The sequence below is a fragment of the Cryptomeria japonica genome, chromosome 9 (assembly GCF_030272615.1).
Source record: "Cryptomeria japonica chromosome 9, Sugi_1.0, whole genome shotgun sequence".
Taxonomy (NCBI): domain Eukaryota; kingdom Viridiplantae; phylum Streptophyta; class Pinopsida; order Cupressales; family Cupressaceae; genus Cryptomeria; species Cryptomeria japonica.
In genome coordinates, this window is record NC_081413.1 from 277,911,257 (window position 1) to 277,931,306 (window position 20,050).

A 20,050-nucleotide genomic window follows, 5' to 3' on the forward strand; every position below is an offset into this window, starting at 1 on the left:
GTGAAAAGGATACAACTGATGGCGAAGGACTTCTGTCTGAATCTTCAAGATCAATGATCTTGATTCCTTGAAAAGGCTTAGTTTGTATTTTAAGGGAAGGCTCTGCACTCATCAACTTCTTACCCTTTCTCCTTATTAACCTTCCACTGTCATTGTTGCTATCCTCTTCATCACTTGTTTCTTCTCTTGCTCTTTTGTGAGAAGATTCCTGAATAGGCCTCCTTCCTACCATGCCACCTACTCTCTGAGACAAATGAGGTTGTGAGCTTGATTGTTGTTGGCCATGAACTTCTTCAAGTTTGGATATCTTCTCCTTTAAAATCATCTTGAACTCATCAAAGTTGTTCATAACAAAATCGACCTTGGCACAAAATGGGGAAAAATCCTTTGATGGGTCATATTTTGGGTCCATCTTTTGAATTGCAGCCCATAAGATTCTAAATATTATCCAATTTTCTTTCCTCTATTCCTGAGTCATGGAATCAAATTCATTCCTGATTATATTCTCAGGAAATTTATGCTCATGGGGCAACATACTTTCTTTTATTATTGTTTTAAAAGTATTGTAGAACCCCTCGGGATCACTGTGTCTAGCTATACTCACCCCCAAATGATATGGAGCAAAGAATTTATCAAAATGCTCATATCCTCCCTTCAAAATTACAAAATAAGGGATGATAGTGTAATCTGCGAAAATTGTTCCTTTTCCCCTTCCTTTTAAATCTATATCTTGAATGCATCCTATTTGCCACATCACCTCAACAAAACCCATTCTCAGAGGAACATTGAAAGGCAGTACATGTGGTTGTCCAGAGAAACCGTAGATTCCAATAACAATACTTACATAGTAAGGGATAAAATCCCCCAATTATGTTCAATCTTGACTAGTAGTAATCTTTCTTTGGGTCTTACAAAATCATGCAATTCTTTAGGAATCCTTGGCAGATTTACTATTAACTTTTGCCTCAACCTAGAAGCAAAACTATTATCAAATCTTACAAAGCTGGCCTCCCACCTATCCCAAGACATATCTGTGCTCCATAGCTGCACTGGAATCTCCTGGTTATCAATTGTCCTTTTGAGGTTCATGGTACCCTCAAAGTAATATGAATTCCTAAATAGGAACATATACACAAGTAAGGAATATTAGAAGAATTTAGCACCAACTACTTCATTCTTGATATCCAGTAACTCCTCAGGAATCTTTTCTTCAAGGTAAGGGGCAAATTCGAAGACCACTGTATAATTTGGATGTTGTATTTGCATAGTCATGTACATAAAATAAGGCGCTATCACTGTAATTGGATTAAAACTCAATATTTGACATAGAGAGAAGAAAGTAGCCTAAAAGTAGGGAGCAAAAGTGCCAATTGGGAATGGATCCTCTGAGCTAGGGCCGATATGGTATGTTGTATTCCCTGCTCTGGCCAAATGCATTGGAAGAAAAATATTTCTAATGAATTCCCTCATCTTGTAGTACTCTACCTTTTGCTCATTCAAATCTATCTGCACCAGGCTAGGAGATGGTTCATACAGGTCAAAAATCTCTTGGAACTCTTCCCTTCTGATGGTCGATAGAATTTCTCCTTCATTTCCCCTAATAACCCTTGAAACAGGGTCATATTTGTTTGCAACAACTTTGAGTAGGTCAACATCCATGAAAACACCCGACGCTACCAACTTACCCAAGTCATACTGCCAAGGAATGGATAATGGGGAATGCAAATTCCTTTGTCCATACCATAGTTTGAACATTTCTAGTCTAGTCATCGGTATACTAGCATCCGCCAAGCGGAATGCTTTATCGGTTAACCCTTCTCCTAGGGTTTTTCCACTCACAAATCTCTACCCCTGATGTCTATCATTTGTTGAGGGCTTCAATTGATCCAAGAAATCATCATATAGATTTCTTTTCATTTAATCCATTTTTTCTGAATGTTTTCTCGAGGGAGACATCTTTTGCAACTAGGGTTTTACACTATAACTTCAAAATTGAGGAAGAAGAGACTAGGGCTAATACAAGATTTTAAATTACAACAGTAAATTAAACAAATTTTACTCTTCTTTGTTTTGCTCCTAACCCTAGAACAAATTAAAATTCTTTTCTTACAACTTCATGCACAATTTATAACACCAATTCATTTCAAGAACAGATGAAGGATCTTAGATAGACTTACTATTTCGATTTTCGCTAGAGAGATGGCAATTTTGTGTTGCAAAGAGTCGTTTCAACCTTCTTCAGCAGCAGGAAATTCTTTTGGATTGCTATGAAACCTTTTATGAATGAAGAACATCTTTTTGAGAGTCTTTAATTGTTGTCTGGAAAAGAACGCAAATGTCTCATCCGCCATTACTACTCGTGCGAGCGAAACAACGACTCCTAACTTTCATTTGAAAAAGTTTAAAACCTAGTCGTTGATCATCCTCCAAGTTGGCAAATCTTACGGACCAAACCACTCGATCTGACAATTACTATCCAATGTGGCAAGAAGGTACACCCCTGGCATGACATGGCACATCCAACTCATCACCTTACTTCGCCACCTTCAGTGACCCCACCATCAGCTTTTCCTAGCTCGCCTTAGACATGTGGCATCATCTCGTGATGTCGCAGTCCATAATTTCCTCACATCTTTTGATCGCGAGACCATGGAAATCGTCAGATTTGTTCTTTGTTTACCTCTTAACTGAACCGGTTACTTGACAAAAGCCACTAACTCCCGATCACTTCTTAGACCGTAATTAAAACATTGCTGCTTGATATAAGCATGTGCAAAAATATTCATTTTTAGTTACTCGGGTTTTAACCGCTGGGAACCAGTAACATCAAGTATTTTGAAAAGTCAAACCACCGGCTCATTCTTTTCTGCTAAACATATGTGGCATCATCTCGTGATGTCGTGGTCTTTATCATCCTTGCACTTTTGACTACGGGGAAGTGCGAACCGTCAAATCTATCTTGTCTTTAACAACTTGCTGAAATACTTAGGAAAATATAAGTGCGAGCACAAATATTAAAAGGAGACTGACTATGGGAAAATTTTATGGGGTCTAGGAAAGTCATATCATAGACCGATCTAACGCGATTTAATATTTAGGGAATAAAATGGCACCGCCAACAGAGTACAACCCTCGGCCTTAAGTGAGAAAAAGATAACGATAAAATATTAATCAAGAAAGTCACAACCCTTAAAGCCCTAAACACTGAAAACTTGATAGAGGGCATAATAAAACCAGAACGACCAAAATTTTATAAGACATAATTTTAGGTCCTATTAGATTGTTTGTCAAATGGGGTACACACAACACATAATTAAAGGAGTTGTCCCCAATGGAAATAGATCCTTTCCCAATAACATTCATATAGGTATGATTGCCCATCAAAATCTGTGGCATGTTGCAATACTTGAATGAAGAAAACATAGATTGTGAAGATGCCATATGATGAGAAGCCCCTGAATCTAGAAGCCATGTCCTTGAATCACGACTTGTAGTAGCACAAAGAGCTTGTCCTTTATTTGTCCCAAAAGAGCGATCCTTCCCTTTATCCTTTTCTTTGGAAGAAGAAGTTGAAGTAGACATACTAGAAGACAAACTAATTTTATTCTTCTCAAAAAGATGTTTCAATTCATCAATATCCTTCTTGTAACAATGGTGTTTGTCATCTCTCGACTTCTTGCAACATGCATAAAAAAGATTTTCTTTATATGATTTCCTCTTCGGCGAGGATGTAGAATCACCTTATTGTGGATAGGATGATTGTGATCCGTCTTGTTGTGGCTTTGTCTTAGACTTCTTTTAACTCTTGGCTTTTCCTTGATTGCTTTGATTCCCTTTATTAGCCAACAAAGCTTGTGACTTTGAAGATTTGAGAATCCCCATCTTGGTCAACTTAGATTTCTTAAGTATCAACATCTCCGTGAATGTATAAAATGATGGTGGAGTGTATGAGGTACCTCGAGCCAAATGATGGGCATGAAATCTAGAAGCAAAGACTGCATACTTTGATGGTCTTGTCCAACAAGTCGTAAACCAATTGAGCATCTTTCTTGTCAATGTCACAATCCTTAAGCTTTGCTCTTAGCTCATTTGATTTCATGACATAATCTTGGATTGTATCAAAATCCTTGGGATCCAATGTTGTGAGTTCACCATCAAGCTTGTAGCCCTTAATCTCATCAACTTGACCATACAATTTCTCATAAATATCCCAAGCTTCTTTAACTGTAGTACATTTCTCAATGTGAAAAACGAGGTCATTTGATACATACTTTCTCAAAGTTCCAATTGCCATAGAATTTTTAGTGAGCCATTAAACTTGATCATTAGGATCATCCTTAGGATTAGGTGGTGGTGTTATTGTTCCATTTACATAATGAATGAGTCATAATACAGGTACCAAATAGGCAAAAAGTGACCAAATATTGAAAGTACAATTTCTACTCAAAATGGTAAAAATCTGATAGCACCACGTGAAAGTAGACGAAAGCTTATGCACTTTCAAAAAAACCGGCACCTAAAAAGGAGGTCGCATGACTTCGAGTGAAGCCTCTGAAGTTGCAAAATCGAGGATTGGATAGGTACAGTTGTGAAAAAGTGAAAATTATGAAAAATCTATCCACCAAAATCAGAAAAGTCCACCACCACTACGAAGAGTATGGAAAATTAGCTCAAGTAAAAAAAAAATGCACTAAAAGAGGAGCTAAAATGATCAAGTTATGGGCCTCCAAGTTGGACTGCAAAACCAAAAAGCTCATTGGAGGAGGCTAAATTAAAAAAAAAAATTGTTGACGTCATCATTTCGTTGGATTAGATTTGATGACCATATCAGCATCGCGTAAACTTCACCTCCATGCCTGCATAAGTGTCCATATAGTAAGGATCAAATCGGAATTTGCCACATGTCCATATGGATATGACATGGTGCAGACGTGGGCTAGCTAACTAGATCTGCCATACACTTAGTTGAATGGTGACGTGGCTCTTTCATACATGCTAACAGTGATCTACATGACTCAAAATGTATGTTGTGTGGATATATCAAAAAACATTGTGTGGCGGAAGATGTGCAAAGTGTGCCGATAAGGTTTTGTTTAGAACTATCGCGTGGCGACCAGTCACTGGTTGTGGCAGATGAGCAAAGAAGATGATTGCCGGTGGAAGATGTTGGAACTTTTCAAAAAAGTAGGAGCACGCTGGAGTTGGGTAGTTGGGGAGAAAGAAGTCGATAGGGGCTGTCAGGAAGAGAGCCTGGGGAGGTGGAGGGTGGGAGAAGCAGTGGAGCTTGGGAAGGTTGCTGGCAAGAAGCCCCCCCCAAAATAAGTACGATTTTGTGGAAATATAAATATGATCCCTAACAAACAACACGAGTAGGGTACAATGGGGGCAGGGGTAATTAACCCTCCCCCCCCCTTCCTCAAAATATACTTTTTGATTTTGTTTTAAAAAATTAACATACCCAAAAAGTAAACTATGAAAAATTTAAAGAATATGAAAATTAAAAAATATTTTTCGCATAAAATAAAATATATATATATTTGAAAAAATCTTACCGTACAACCTAATAGGTTGAATTTTCCCTCCAAGGCCCCATAACCGATTTTCACCAAATATAGACAAATTTATACTCAAAATTAATGGAAATAGCCTCTCGAACGCAATGGTGAGGTTGAAATTTCCATAAGATGCTCCCAAAATGTGCAGCTCCCCAGATCCAAAAAATGAATGCTCAAAAAGCTCTCCAAAAAGACTACTCAATGAAGCCCCAATGGATCTGATACCATGTAATAATTTGTCAAATATAGCCAAGATCAAGGGCACAATGAATAACACAAAAGAGAGACAAAAGATTTGATGAGAATAAAATGTATTCTAATCAAGATGCAAATACTATTAGCTGGATCATTACTTACAATGTAGATGAGCCTACTTAGAAAGGTAAGGCAATATGGATATGTGAGCGCACAATCATGACATGTGGCTCAATGAGAAACAAGGGTAGGTGAGGGTAGGTAGGAGAAATAATAAAATATTTCACAAGAGGTGGATCACCCATCGAAGGTGGAATGTAACAACAAGATAAGACCACAAAAGGTGGAATTTCTCCTACATACATCATCCCTATGTGCACACTTCCCTAAGCGTCTCATATCCAAACTACTATGAAATGCATTAACCTAGGTCAACTTAAGTAAGGTATAATTATGAGAAATAATTTACACCAACAAAAATTATGCACTTTGAAAAAAAATTACACCTTGAAAGGAGTCCATATGAGCTTGAATGATGCCCCAAAAGTTAAAAAAAGAGAGATTTCACAAAATTCTATAATAAAATCATGTACGAAAACAAGAATAGACCTACACTACCGTGAGGAGCACAAAATTCTACCCCAAATTTTTTTAAAAATTCTCAGAAAAAGGAGTTTGGATGATTGAGATATCACTATTTGAAAATCACCTAGACGTAATTATGACACTTGAATCGCCATCGCACCTCCAAACATGAAAGGGTTCTGAATTTGGCCTCCAGAGTCATATTTGGATGAAACAAAAGGTGATTTTGAATTTCTCAAAACCTATTTGATTCGATGGTGGCCTCAGATCTAACCCAACAAGCTCCAAATTTGGCTCGCAACAAAAAAAAAACATGAATCCAAAATTGCTTACAAAAACCTTCTAATGGAAAACCAATGGCACTCCATCAGTTTTGATACCATGCAATATTTGTCTATGAAGGTAGACACCTAAGATCTAGAGGCCTAATGAAAAGCACATAATCAAGGTGAGATACAAAGTGATAACCTATCATCCCTCCTATAGTGGAAAAGTGGTAGTGTGATACATCCACCAAAGGTGGAAAAGTGAAGTTGTGAAAGGTGGATGTGATAATGTGATAAAACCAATAAAGGTGGAGATACCACATAAAGTGGAAATGATAATATGATAACACCACCTAAAGTGGGAATGCTCCTAAAAGCTCCTATATGGTCCTTAAGTAAGCTTAAGTGACGTGTAATTAGGACACAGGCGAGGAAAAATCAAGGTACAACACCTTAATTACACCAAAAAATATTTCAGTGATGTATAAAATATTTTATTACATTAAAAACTCTGCAAATTCAAAAAAATATGCATGTACTGATATTTACAAGTAAATAAAATTTATTTGCAAGTACAAATTCTATTTGTAAATTAAAAATTAATACTTATAAAAAAAAAATTATATATCAGTAATATATAGAATATAATTTTAAGAATAATTATATTACATAATATTATTATTTTCTTGATGTGTTGGTTCTCTAAATTTCAAAATTATACTACTGTTTTGTTGATACATTAGTTCCTCAAATTGTAAAAATGTATTACAATATTAGTCAAAATTTTATTTAAGTTTTGATTGAATTAAAACAAAATATACAAAAGAAAAAATAATTTAATCCGTAATAAAATTTAATTTTATTACTCCATAATCATCAAAGATCAAGTTTTTTTAATTTGTGAAGGGTAAGAATCTTCTCAAGAATAAATTTAAGAGAATTTATAATTGAAAAAAAAATAAAAAATGGAAGATCAAATTTGAAGCTTTTTTATCAACAAATAAATTCAAACATAAAAAATTAGAGTCTACAAACATGTGATCACATCACATGAAATAGTATACAAGCACCAATAAATGCAAAGTGCATAAATACAATCCAATATAGAAGTGCAATTGAAAAATTGATAATTGTTCTCATATTGTATGTCTTTAAAGATGCCTTCAAATTAATGTTCAAAGCATTTAATATACCAACAAATTTCAAAGTATGTTAATTTATAAAAGAACATAATTGTTATGTGATTAGTCTGTCTCGCACAAGCACCCACACACACATTTAGAAGACATTATTGTTGAAAATGAATGTTAAAACCTTACCAAAAAAAAATTCAAATTCAAATTAAATGTATTTGAAACAATTTGTTGTTTTTGGATCGATAACAGGTTTAATATTTGTATTGATTGAAAGGAGAAAATTACATGCCTTCTGTTGCTTTGCAACCTTTCCACTATCATAAGACTATATGGGGTCTCGCCCCTACAAAACTCAAAATGAAACTCGAGACAAAAAAACAACACCAACTATGCCTACCACCAAGGTTACATTCCTTACATAAGTGAAAAACCACCCAAAAAAACAACGACCTACTAATAGAAACTTCCTCATGAAACCATCCTACCGGAACCAGCCAAGGGCCTCCTCCTTGGAGAAATTAGGGATGGCATGACTGGGTCCTACATTAGACTGCGCCATCCCAGCACTGGTCATGGTTCTTGACCGTCCTCCTCGCAACTCGTTGTGTTCCATGATCTTTGCAATCTTCTGTGGGTTTTGATGTCGCACCATCGGTCGTCCATCCTCACCAATCGGAGCCTGTGACTTCACCAGGTCTACTTGCCATGCAGTTTCGCACGCTCTATCAGACCCATCTTCCGCACAATGTCTAGCAAATCCCACCACCCTTTCCTTGCATCCTCCAACTAGGTTTCAACCGAGCGAGAGGCCGACCACACCACTAGAGGCTACACTACATCATTCTGCCTGCCTAAGTGCCTCTACGGTCCTTGCTCCATTCGCAAACCCAAACCAATCTCTGCACATTCCACCAACTCCACCAGGCCAACCGAACATTTTGGTCTTAGAACTAAAGACGTCACCCGCGTTACCTCCTCCCTTGAACTTCCCACCATCAGCACCAGTACCACAAACAGGGATGATACGTCCAAATTAGTTCGCGGGCGACAGTCAGTGTCCAGAAATTCCTCTCCAAACATCAAACGAACAACCTTCTTGAATTCTTCCTCGTCCACCCTAAATACATTCTTTAGACGATGGCTTGAAATAGGGCCTCGAAAGGCATGCATTTGGCCCAGAGTGAGCAGCGAGAAATTTGTTTCCATCGTTCCCCTGCCACACAGCCAAGAAACAACACTCGCAAAGGAAATTGCAATCCCTCTTCGAAATGCCAAAAACCGAGGACCATAATGTCACAAAATGCTGCCACCCCTTTCATTTATTACACCGCACGTACCACCTCACACTGCACATCGCTGGCAAATCCAAAGTTCCATTCATTGTCATAATTGCACCTACACCGCCATTTTCTCTACTTGCTGCCATTATCGTGTACTCAATCCACATAAGCCTTCCCCACCCCTCAACATGCATATCTAAAATGGGTTCACACATAGCTTTTCACAACTTCTTGGGTTCCCCTTTCATACTCAACGCTTCTTCATACAAATTCTAAGGGATCTAAATCCCTTAAGTCTTCAAAGAAATTAAAATGTTCAACCAAGGAACCATTTGCACCTACGTTTGAGAGCATATCAGCTTTTGCATTCCCTTCCCTCGGAACATGCGATACTTTAAATTCCTCAAACCCATTCAGGAGGTCATGTATTCTTCTGATATGTTTATCCAGGTACCAAGCATCCATTGTACCACTAGCGATGCCATTCACCACTATCTGGGAGTCCCCTTCAAGGTGTAGTTTTTTCACCTCCAATTTTTTTGCCATAAGAATTGCTTCAATTGCCACCTGACACTTAGCTTCATTGTTAGTGCCTTCCACTAATCTCTTTGCTCCAAATACTAAAATACTACCTTTCTCATCTCAAGTAATGACCCCTGCATCGAAGATCCCGGGATTCTCCCTGGATGCCCCGTCAAAGTTGATTTCGATCCATCCCCTGTCTGGCGGCATCCACACATGACTTTTTTCAGCAGTCCTAGGAGGATAAGCCCTCAAAAGCCCATTAACAGGCAAAACAATATTATTTTTTATTATATTCTATTACTATTATTTTAAAAATTCATATTAAAAACAATTCTAGAAAATTTAATTTTTTTGGGGTCGGTAACATCTGAATTTTATTAATATTAAAGCAAAAAATGTTACATAATAAGTTTCCATCTCCTTTCAAATCATCTGTAAAGACCACTTACAAAGCTAAAATAATAAGTCAGCTCTGAAAATCTTATGAACAATATCCCATCTACATTAACAATCTCCCCTCAACAATTTTTTCTATCACAGCGCTTGGCCATTCCAAACAAACCATTACACCCCCTATAACCCTAACACCTATCTATCCTGGAATCTCCGTGAGAAAAAAACCAGAGTTCCATAGTACATTAAACATCCTGATTTTTTTTATTATTGAAATTTCACCTTCCCTGCACATACACCCTAAGAAACCTACCCAAACCACCAACACCGAAACACCATAGACCATAACATAACTATACAAAATATCAATAGAGGATAATTACACAAGCAACTTCCACATCAAAAAACCATTACCCAAAAACCAAAAAAGAGAGACCAACAGAGAGAATAATGCAGACCCGGTGTCAAAAGATTCAACCATGGTCATTTCCCATTCGTTGCACCCTTTCCCTCCTTCCTCGCTCACCATTGTTGGTACCCACACCATCCATTGCCACCAACACACCATCGCCCATAGCTTCCCTCTGCCTAAGGATAATCTTTAAAGAGTCCTGGGCAATATGGGCCTCTGCACGCCGTTCATCCTTGTTGAAACCCGTCGACCATCGCATAAATGGGACAAGCTCATGCAGCTCCGCCAACACCATATCCTCAAATCCCTCGCTGACATTAAACCCCGCCCCTGGAATTGCCCATTGAAGCACCGAGTCTAGACCCATTGACAACTCATCATCCAGAATCGAGTGCACCACCCACAATACATTGTTTGTAGAGTCTTTCAATTCTAGACCCCATTCAACCACCATGGTAACCACGTCCATATTTGACCGAAACCTGTGTTTAGGCTCTAAGAAGACTTTTCCCAGTAGCATCTCCATAACAGTGATGAATTCATCATCCTTACTCTTGAAAAGTTGCTTCATTCTCAACGACGACACAACTCCAAAGAAGGCAGCTTGGGGTCTGTCAGTGTACAGAGTGAAATTTGCCTCCATTATGTCGCCACCACCCAAGATTGTAGCATACAAATTTGAGAGTGAGACGGTACTCCCAAGACGCCAATATATTGCCACCCACACAAGTCAAGTTACATCAAATAAACACTCCCCTTGCATCCTAATAAATGCCATTATGATGAAACTGAGAACCTCCTCAAAATCCATCAAGGAAATCTTCAATTCGTACCTCTCCAATGCCTTCAAACCCAACCGCCCACTTGGACAAGGTGTCTGCAATGTCATTTGTTGTTCGCCTTACATGTCCCACTCGATAATGCCATACCAAGTCCAACTCATTCCGAATAACATAAATCACTCTATTCGAATGCCACACCCGACACCCCCCAAAAATTATTGCATTCACTATGATTATCGAATCTCCTTCCAAATGTAGTTTAGAAAAGCCCAACTTTTTCCCAAAGCGAATTGCATTTAAAGCCGCCAATGCCTCCACGATATTATTCATACCATCCTCAATCCATTGAGCTCCAATTGCCAAAATATTACCTTGCCAATCCCTTACCACAAATCCAATACCCGACAGTCTTGTGTTGCCTTTCGAAGCTCCATTGAAATTTATTTTAATCCATCATTCCTCTAGCTTACACCAAACTTCCTTCACTCGCCTTTCAGTACTCAAATTCACTCAAAGTTGCCCATTCATAGGCCAATTCTAGAAAATTTATTAAAAATACTTAAAAAATAAATTTAATTATATTTTATATTTGAAATATTCTAAATTCTTAAAAAATAATATGTATTAATACTATAAATTAGAATATTATATACATTGGCCTATTAATGGGCTCTCTAGGGTAAATCCTAGTGGTGGTGGTGCCTTTGAAACTTTTTGGGTAAGATCGAATAAAGGATGGGTGAAGATCAATTTTGATGGCGCGTCAAGAGGAAATTCGGGTATTTCAGGTGCTAGCTGTGTGGCTTGAGATGACAAAGGGAAAATCTTGTTAAAAGGTGCTCAAAGGTTCAAGTTGCGTTGATGGCAGTTGAGTTAGCTTGCAACCTTAAAATTTCTAAAATCCATCTTGAAGGAGACTCCAAAATTGTTACAGATGCAATCTCGAGTGGATCTTCCCAATGTTCGCGTATTAACAAGTTTGTATAAGTTATTTGCTCAAAACTAATTTCCTCTCAAGTTTTCAAATATCGCATATCCAACGAGAGGGTAATGGGGAGGTTGATGCCTTGTCCAATGTGGCATGTGATTTGAACCCCCAAATGATCCAGTGGTGGGACAACTCAGGAGTTGATGTGGCTTGGGATGCCTAATTAGTACGTTGATATGATTGTTTCTTGCTTTGAAGTTGTACTGCAAATTAATTTCATCCCTTTGTTTTTTGTTCTTTGTGTCGACCTACTCCCTTATTATAAAATTTGGGTCGTCACCTTAATTTGTCATCATGACTAAGGTTTTCAGGACTAGTTACAAGAGGGGTGGCACATTTTACGACGTGCGAAGGGGCTGGCTTCATTTTTATTTAGATTTATTTAGATTTTCACCTGCATTGTGAAGGTTTTCCTGTTTGAAGTGAGGGCATGGTGTGGACATAATTGTTTTCTTTTGCTCTGGGTGGAAATGGAAGCCAATTTTACTCTCCATTTCACCAAACAACAGTTGGCTTTCCTTGGAGTTATCTCTGATAAGCGACTGGGTGACATTTTCCTCTATGACGAGGAGGCCTTTCTTGAAATCATTAAGTGTCTTCTAGGCTGGGAGTATTTGGTGTCTGAATTTTGGTACAAAACCAACATGGATATTGTGTCAATGCTGGTGGCCTAGGGTTTGTCGTTTGGGATTAAAGCAGAGGTTGAATGGGTGATGAAAGCCCGTGTTCCTACCCACTCACTTTGTGGCCCGATTTCTCTGATGGGAAGAGTGGTTCTTGGGCAAGAATTAAGGAGATCGTTTGGGGAGGGTGTGATGCTGGACCGTGTAAATGTTGGAATATTGGTCGTTTCTGTTGTGGAGGGATAATGCAGACCGTGTGAAGAGAAACAATGAGGCTCGAGAAGCATGGGAGGATATGATGGTGTGTGTTCACTCGACTAAAATTGAGAGAAAAATGGCTCGTGAAGCAAAGAAGAAACAATATCGTGGCAAGAAGATGGAAGTAGGATACACAGAGGGGCCAGGGTCTGTGTGTGGCCAAAATGTGAAATCCAAGTAGGATTTGCTTGCTCGTTGTGTCCTTTTTTGGTCTTATAGGTTGGCACTAGTAATTTTGTTTGCTTTAGACATATTGGGTCTGAATAGTTGATTGTCATGGTGTCTCTGTGTAGTTAATGATAGTGGTGATGTTGGGTTATACTTTCTTCGACTTTACGTTAATCCCTTTTTTATGATATAGTGACAATGTATATAAGTATTTTATTATTGATATTAAAACAACTTTACTATCAATCCAATTTTTTTTTATATATATTAAATTTATTATTAATTTAAAGTATCATATATATAAAAGTCAATTTTATGATCTAGAATTGAGAAAGGGTCATACACAATCAAATTCAAAGCGAGAGTCGGAAACACTCCACGTTATTCACCCGGGAAATTTCATAAATTTAGAAGAGTTCTGTCTCCCTCCAAAAATTTAAGTGAATTGGGGGAAGGCCGCCAAAACTGAACTGAAATACTCTTGTTCCTATTACACCACTGTCAAAATCCAGCAGTCACAGGTTTACTGAAATCATACAAACTTAGAAGAGTTGATTCACAGATACGAGTAGTTCTAGCTGTGTGTGCGCCCATCCGGTACATACAAACACATGCCTGAAATGGTCCCTGCAGAGGCATATCTAGCTGGAGTCGGCGAAGAAAGGAGGTTTCATGGTCTACCACCATTAAAGCGTTTCAAGTTGCTCCAAAAGGAAAGTAAAACGCATGGGGAAAACGCCAATGTCTTTTGTTTGCCAGCGAAGAAACGCATTTGGGCTGTCAAGGATTTTGTGTTCGAGCAGGAGAGGGCCATGAAAGAGGAGGGGGAAGCTCTTTCCAAGTATTCTGATTGTGCCCAAATTCAGATCAAGCTTAAAAAGGTAGAGAACATCACCTCAACTGGCAAGAAATCCCAAAAGCAAGAGAATCAACAAGACAAGGACGGGGAACAAAGCGATTGCAGAAATGGGAAACATGAGAAGATGGAAAAGAAATGGGACAATGCAAAGAGGAAACGATTACAGAAACCTCAACAGAAGGATTTCGAAGTGCAGAACAAGCTCAAAAAGGTAGCAAAAAGCGCCCCTGTTTGTGAGAAAGTCCAACAACATTTGAAAGAAGGGTATGCCGAAGAAGATGATGACGATGGTGTTGTTTGCAGCGTATGTGGTGGTCATGACGGGAACCCCACAGATCCAATAGTGTTTTGTGATGGATGTGATGTGATGGTTCATGCTAGCTGCTATGGAGATCCATTGATTAAAGCTATTCCAGATGGGGACTGGTTTTGTGCAAGGTGTATGCACTCTACAGCAGGTAAGTTATTTCCTTCCATGTTCACATATTGCAATTATATGCTGGTGGGTGATTCTCTGTTTTCTTCTATGTTTAGAATGAGATGTGTCGAAATCTTCTTTCGTCATTGATAAACTAGATTTGCTTTTACAAACCCAGTGACCTACTTTTTCGTCCATGGACATTAATATAGGTTTATTTCGTTCTGCAGCTGGAGGCACATTGTCATGCTGCCTTTGCCCTTCTTCAAAAGGGGCCATGAAATGCACTACCCAAAATTCATGGGCTCACATTTCCTGCGCCCTCTTGGTCCCGGAGGTGTTCTTCAAGTGCCCTGAAGGAAGAGAAATGATCGATTGTTCAATGGTGCCTGCAAGGAGGCGGGAGATGATTTGTACTTTCTGTAACAAGGCCACAGGTGCTTGCATCGAATGCTCTGAGCATAGATGCCCTTCTACCTTCCATGTGTCCTGTGGATTGGATAGAGATCTGCATATGGAGTACAAAGAGAGCAAGTCAGGAGGCATTGTTGTTTCTTTTTGTGACGTTCACACACCTAAGTGGCAGATGGTAATTTTGATTTTTCTCATTATTTTTATTAATTTTGTACTTAAGATATAGTTTTCTAGGGCTGTTTATTACGGTTGGGGTGCGATTTATTTCTCAATAATCGTACTTTCTGGTGTTTCGGGTTTCTAAGATTGACTGGGTTCTTAGTTTGCATCTGAGACGACTTTTTTTTTTCTCCATAAATTCTTTAGGATTTAAATTCAGAGCCTCCTATGTTAGGGCGCTCTACCAACGAATTTATACTTTTGGTGAACATAATTTTTTAATAGATTTTTTTTCAATGGATTGTTAAGTATGATACAAAATGTTGACAAAGAAACTTTTCACACGATCAAATTAAAAACTCCAAGCTAAATTAAATATATGTTTTACAGCATCTCACATAAAAGAGAAAATAGTTTGCAATACAAAATTCCCGTTTTAAAAAAATGGCTGAACTTTTTTTTGTTAAAATTAAATTTTGACCAATTTAATTAGTTAAATTTCTACTTTTTTATTTATTCAATTTTCTTTTTGGGTTCAATCTGGTCCAAACCCACCCAAAATGGGCTTTTGGGAATCTGGACTAATGCTAAGGACCAATATTCCGCCCTTTGTTTATTTCAGGAGTACATCCCATTTAAATGATGAATTGCTGCCTTGTCTTGAATGTTCCAAGATTGCATTGAATCCGAACATATTGAATTGAAACATCCTTGGAATCATGGTGCAGCTTTATTTCTTTTTGACAGAATAAAGCTGGCAACAGGGTAGTTTTCCTTTGAAGTTTTAAGAATGTGATTGTTTTGGTTTCGAATTACTGTTAGAAGCAACATAAGACAACTTTGTATGGGCAAGCGTGCTCTCCCATGAATGATTTTTTGTTGTTGTGAAGCTAGTAATTCTATCGCCCTGATCTGAAAGCACTTTTTTGTGCAATTTAAATCTAAACCTTAATGGGGTTTCCAATGCTGCTAGATTATAACTTCACCCACCTGATGATGTTTTTTGATGTCTTTTTCAGCAACAAGAGATTGGCAAGTTTAAGATTGTTCCCAGGCAGCCTGCTGAATGTGGCAAGAGGATTAAGGACTCGCATCCCACTCATGACCATAATTTGTAGCCCCCATATTGGTGGAACTAAGACCACTGGCCTCCACGATGGATCATAAGGTTGTGTTCTGGACGACCCCTGAGCTTCAGTAGCTTAAAATCAATTCAGTCAAAGTTTTCCAGCAAGGCTTGGGCTCAAAGCTTGTTTCTAATAATTGGGCTGTACTTATAAGCCCTGCATGTAAATGTTGTTCCGGACCCATGTCCGAAACCTATTACTCATATCAATTTAAAAGAAATCAATTTCCTCAGCGCCAAGATTTACTTTAATGATTCATTTTACATAGCTTTGGACCATATGGCATTGCTCCTACAAATTGCATATGAAAGTTTTTGCAGTCATTTATGGATATATAATCTAGGGTGGTTGATATGAAACAGTTTATATTCTGATTAATGATAGTAATGATCAAATTGAGGTACGGGGAATCAATGTTTATTAGTGGGCATCATAGTAGCTCTGATAAACAGTAAAAAAAACATAACAAAATCAGTTAAAAAAATGACTTGTCTCACCACAATATTAATATTCTTTGATGCTAATAACTAAGTGCTAGCAATGATAATTATATTGAGTCTCATCTTCTCCTCCAAATATCAGCGAGCGATGGGATGGAATGAAAAGTTTTGTCGGTCAATGAATGACTTGTATGTCAATCTCTGATATTGAAAGGTCGGTTCTCTGTAAGACTTTCAACGAGCTATCAGTCTTCAATTGAAGAAAAGAGAGGTAAAGGGAGAAGAACATGAAAATAAAATTTTATTTATGAAGAGCATGAGCCAAGGGAAAGGACTAAGGAGGCCTTTCATGACACCAGAGTTTATATACATAATCCACTCACATGGACTGAGACTAGAATGTAGGGGGGAAAAGGAGAACACTTCTAGACAAAGTAGATGAACACAGACAACAACATTTCATTAGCTGCCATAACATTTGCAAAGAAAAAGGATGCAATTGTCTCAATATTTAGAGCAGCACAAAATAACCTTTTTTTATCAAAAAAATCAAGAAAACAATAACGGTATCCTTCAATTATTTGATCAGAGTTTAGTAACACGCCCTGTAATAGTCAATCAACCAACATCACATAACATAAGCCAAAACATATATTACGGCTCCCTTGAAGCCAAACAACTGTAAGTGCCTAGAAAAGAAAAATACAGCAGTCCAGGCATGAACATGGTATCACAGTTCTGTTATAATGATTAGATTTGATTTACAATTTAAATCTTTGAGGAATAGACGAGGAATGGCACCTCTAATCTATATCTGTTATAAATAGAAATTGGAAAAAATTGATAACCCTTCAAGGTGAAAACCTATGTAAGTGTAGTATACAAGGTAAGTTTGACGATGACTTGATAGCAAACACACGATCCGTGCGTTATAGTTCATTTTTTTCTTTTTATCAATTTTAATTAATAGAATCTCTTTTTATTAGATTAAGAAACAGATTACAAACACATCAGCAGTTTATCAGTGTAACAATAACATTACAACAACGCTATCAAGAAAACAACTGTAACAACAGTGTCACAACAATGAAACACATTATGATGTACAAAATTTCATACCCATATGACCAGCACACTACAAATACCCATGAGGCAGCTGTAGAGAAACATCTTTTGTTATAAACAAGTCCCAATGAGAGTATATGCCAGTCAATTGAAAACCCATCTTGCTGTGTCTTTACTAATGGGAATTCTTAGTCAATTTGGAGGACCTTCTTTTCGCCTTTCACTTCATGTTGTTGATCATTTGTCTAACGGTCATGCATTGTTGCATTTGAAAGCTTACTTTTTTGGATCCGAAGTGATAAATTTACCCCTTTGAATTGAACCATCTTGGCTATTTTGAATCACCTTCGTGATTCTATTATTGTTAAAATTGGTGATTTTGTTATTTAAATTTGTGTGAATTTTTGCTTGTGGTCATTTAACATTATATTTGATTTGATAATTCTTAATTACTTAATTTTTGAATGTGTCAACATGTTTAAACCTCATTTTATAATAACTTGGGATTCTAGAGTACTAATAGATTTGTTTTTGTAGTTATATGGGTTTTCTTTCTTGATAATTTTGAAATTTCTTTAACTCATGTCTTCATTTTTAAACAATAATTTATTTTAGTTTTGACTGTTGTTCAAGGAGAGAATTGCCATTCTTTTTGAGTTTCCTACAATAATTTTGTTACAAATATGCCATTACTACATAGCCTCTAGGCTCCTAGTTTAGTCATAGCTCTTCAACAAGATTTCAATCAACAACTTCCAAGTTCATCCTACAACATCAATCTTTTATCTTTGATACTTTTTTTTAACATTGGCTTGTCTTGTTTTCCCTATCATCACAAGGAGGAATAGAAAGGCAAAGCTAGGTTCCCAGGGACATAGACCAAACAATAGACACCCTCAAAATCTTGCATTATTTATATTCTAGGTGTGGGATTTTTTATTTATTTTTCTAAATTGTTAGACTAGTTTGTTAATTTTGGAAGTAGAATAGTTTGTTAGAGCAAATTAAATTATCCAAATTCTTCCTCAAGTTTGCACCACTCCATTGTAGTTCCTTGAATTTAGAAAACAAAATAGTTTATTTCATTAGATTAGTTTGTTTTGCAAATCTCTATTTTGTAACAACACACCCTTCTTGGAAATCAACAAAAATAACCACATACAGCTAGCAAACAACCATTCGTTTTCAAATAAACAATTATTAAATTGATCTAGAGAACAAACAATCACAAAACAAAAGAAGTATGCATTTATTTTCAAATATCATTTTTTAGAGAGTGGTACATGCTTTTGACTCGGTGCTATGAACCAATGAGGTCACAAACCAAGGATCTTATCCCCAACACAAATGATTAACAATAAGGCCCCAACAAGGTTTGAAACTGGGTGCCAAGAACCACAATTCCACAGTTTGACCTTCACACTATGCCAATACCAACAATTTATAAGTGTCATTGAAAATCAACAATTTGTATTATTTATTCTATTTTGTTAAAAAAATTATAACAAGAAGACTTTAAGAAAATAAATGTATTTTAATTCATTGTTAACTTATTCTTTTAAAATCATTGTTTGAAGTTTATTTTAAGCAAAGGGAAATAAAAGAAATAGTTGCTAATTTTAAGACTAATACATCCATATGTTCAATTTAATTATTCTAGTTGCATGCAAATTGTCCAAAATTGTGAAAATAACAAAAAAGATTAGTTACACACAAATATATATATAACATTTAATAATTAGATAAATTGTTAGTAATTTGCATATTGAATATTCATAAAAATACAGTAGCATTAATTATATTTTTCTCATTTGATTTTATATTATTTATTTCAACACCTAGTTTAATTCATGGTTTATGTTGCAAGCAATCTATTCATCCAAGAACATAACATGACAACAAAAGAACTTATGATTTTTTTATTTGAATTGAGTGTGTTCCAAAATTTAGTCTCAATAACCATACATTTAACAAGTAAACAAATATCCAACGTAATACAAACAAAATAATCACAATCTATCTAATGCATCCTAACCAACACTTTGAGGATATTTTTATTCACATCATCTCTCTCTTGGTCATATTTAGTATAGTATGCTAATGTGCGACCCTAGGATTAGAGAGGATTGGATTTGAGAGAGTTTAGGGAAAAATCACCTTCTCCTAGTCTCATTGAAGATGAACAAACCAAAGCTATACAAAAAGAACAAAATCAAAATAATTGACAATTGGACATTGAGTTAATGTGCACTTGAAGCTATATTCAAGATAAATGCTCTTTATATTGATATCCTGCTTAATGGCACACTAATAACTTGTTGACATACAAGCATAGATCACCATCTCACAAACAACCGCTATAGACACCTAAAATTGTCCTAGATAAATTAAATACATATTTT

General features: G+C 36.8%; 1 protein-coding gene across 1 annotated transcript; it reads left to right on the forward strand.

The window, feature by feature from the left end:
• The first annotated feature begins 13,574 nt into the window (after positions 1–13,574).
• Positions 13,575–16,238, forward strand: LOC131046586 (uncharacterized). Its single transcript, XM_057980347.2, has 3 exons — positions 13,575–14,483; positions 14,674–15,032; positions 16,036–16,238. Exons 1-3 carry the CDS (start codon positions 13,778–13,780, stop codon positions 16,132–16,134), a joined length of 1,164 nt encoding a protein of 387 aa, XP_057836330.2. The 5' UTR covers positions 13,575–13,777; the 3' UTR covers positions 16,135–16,238.
• The last annotated feature ends 3,812 nt before the right edge of the window (positions 16,239–20,050 follow it).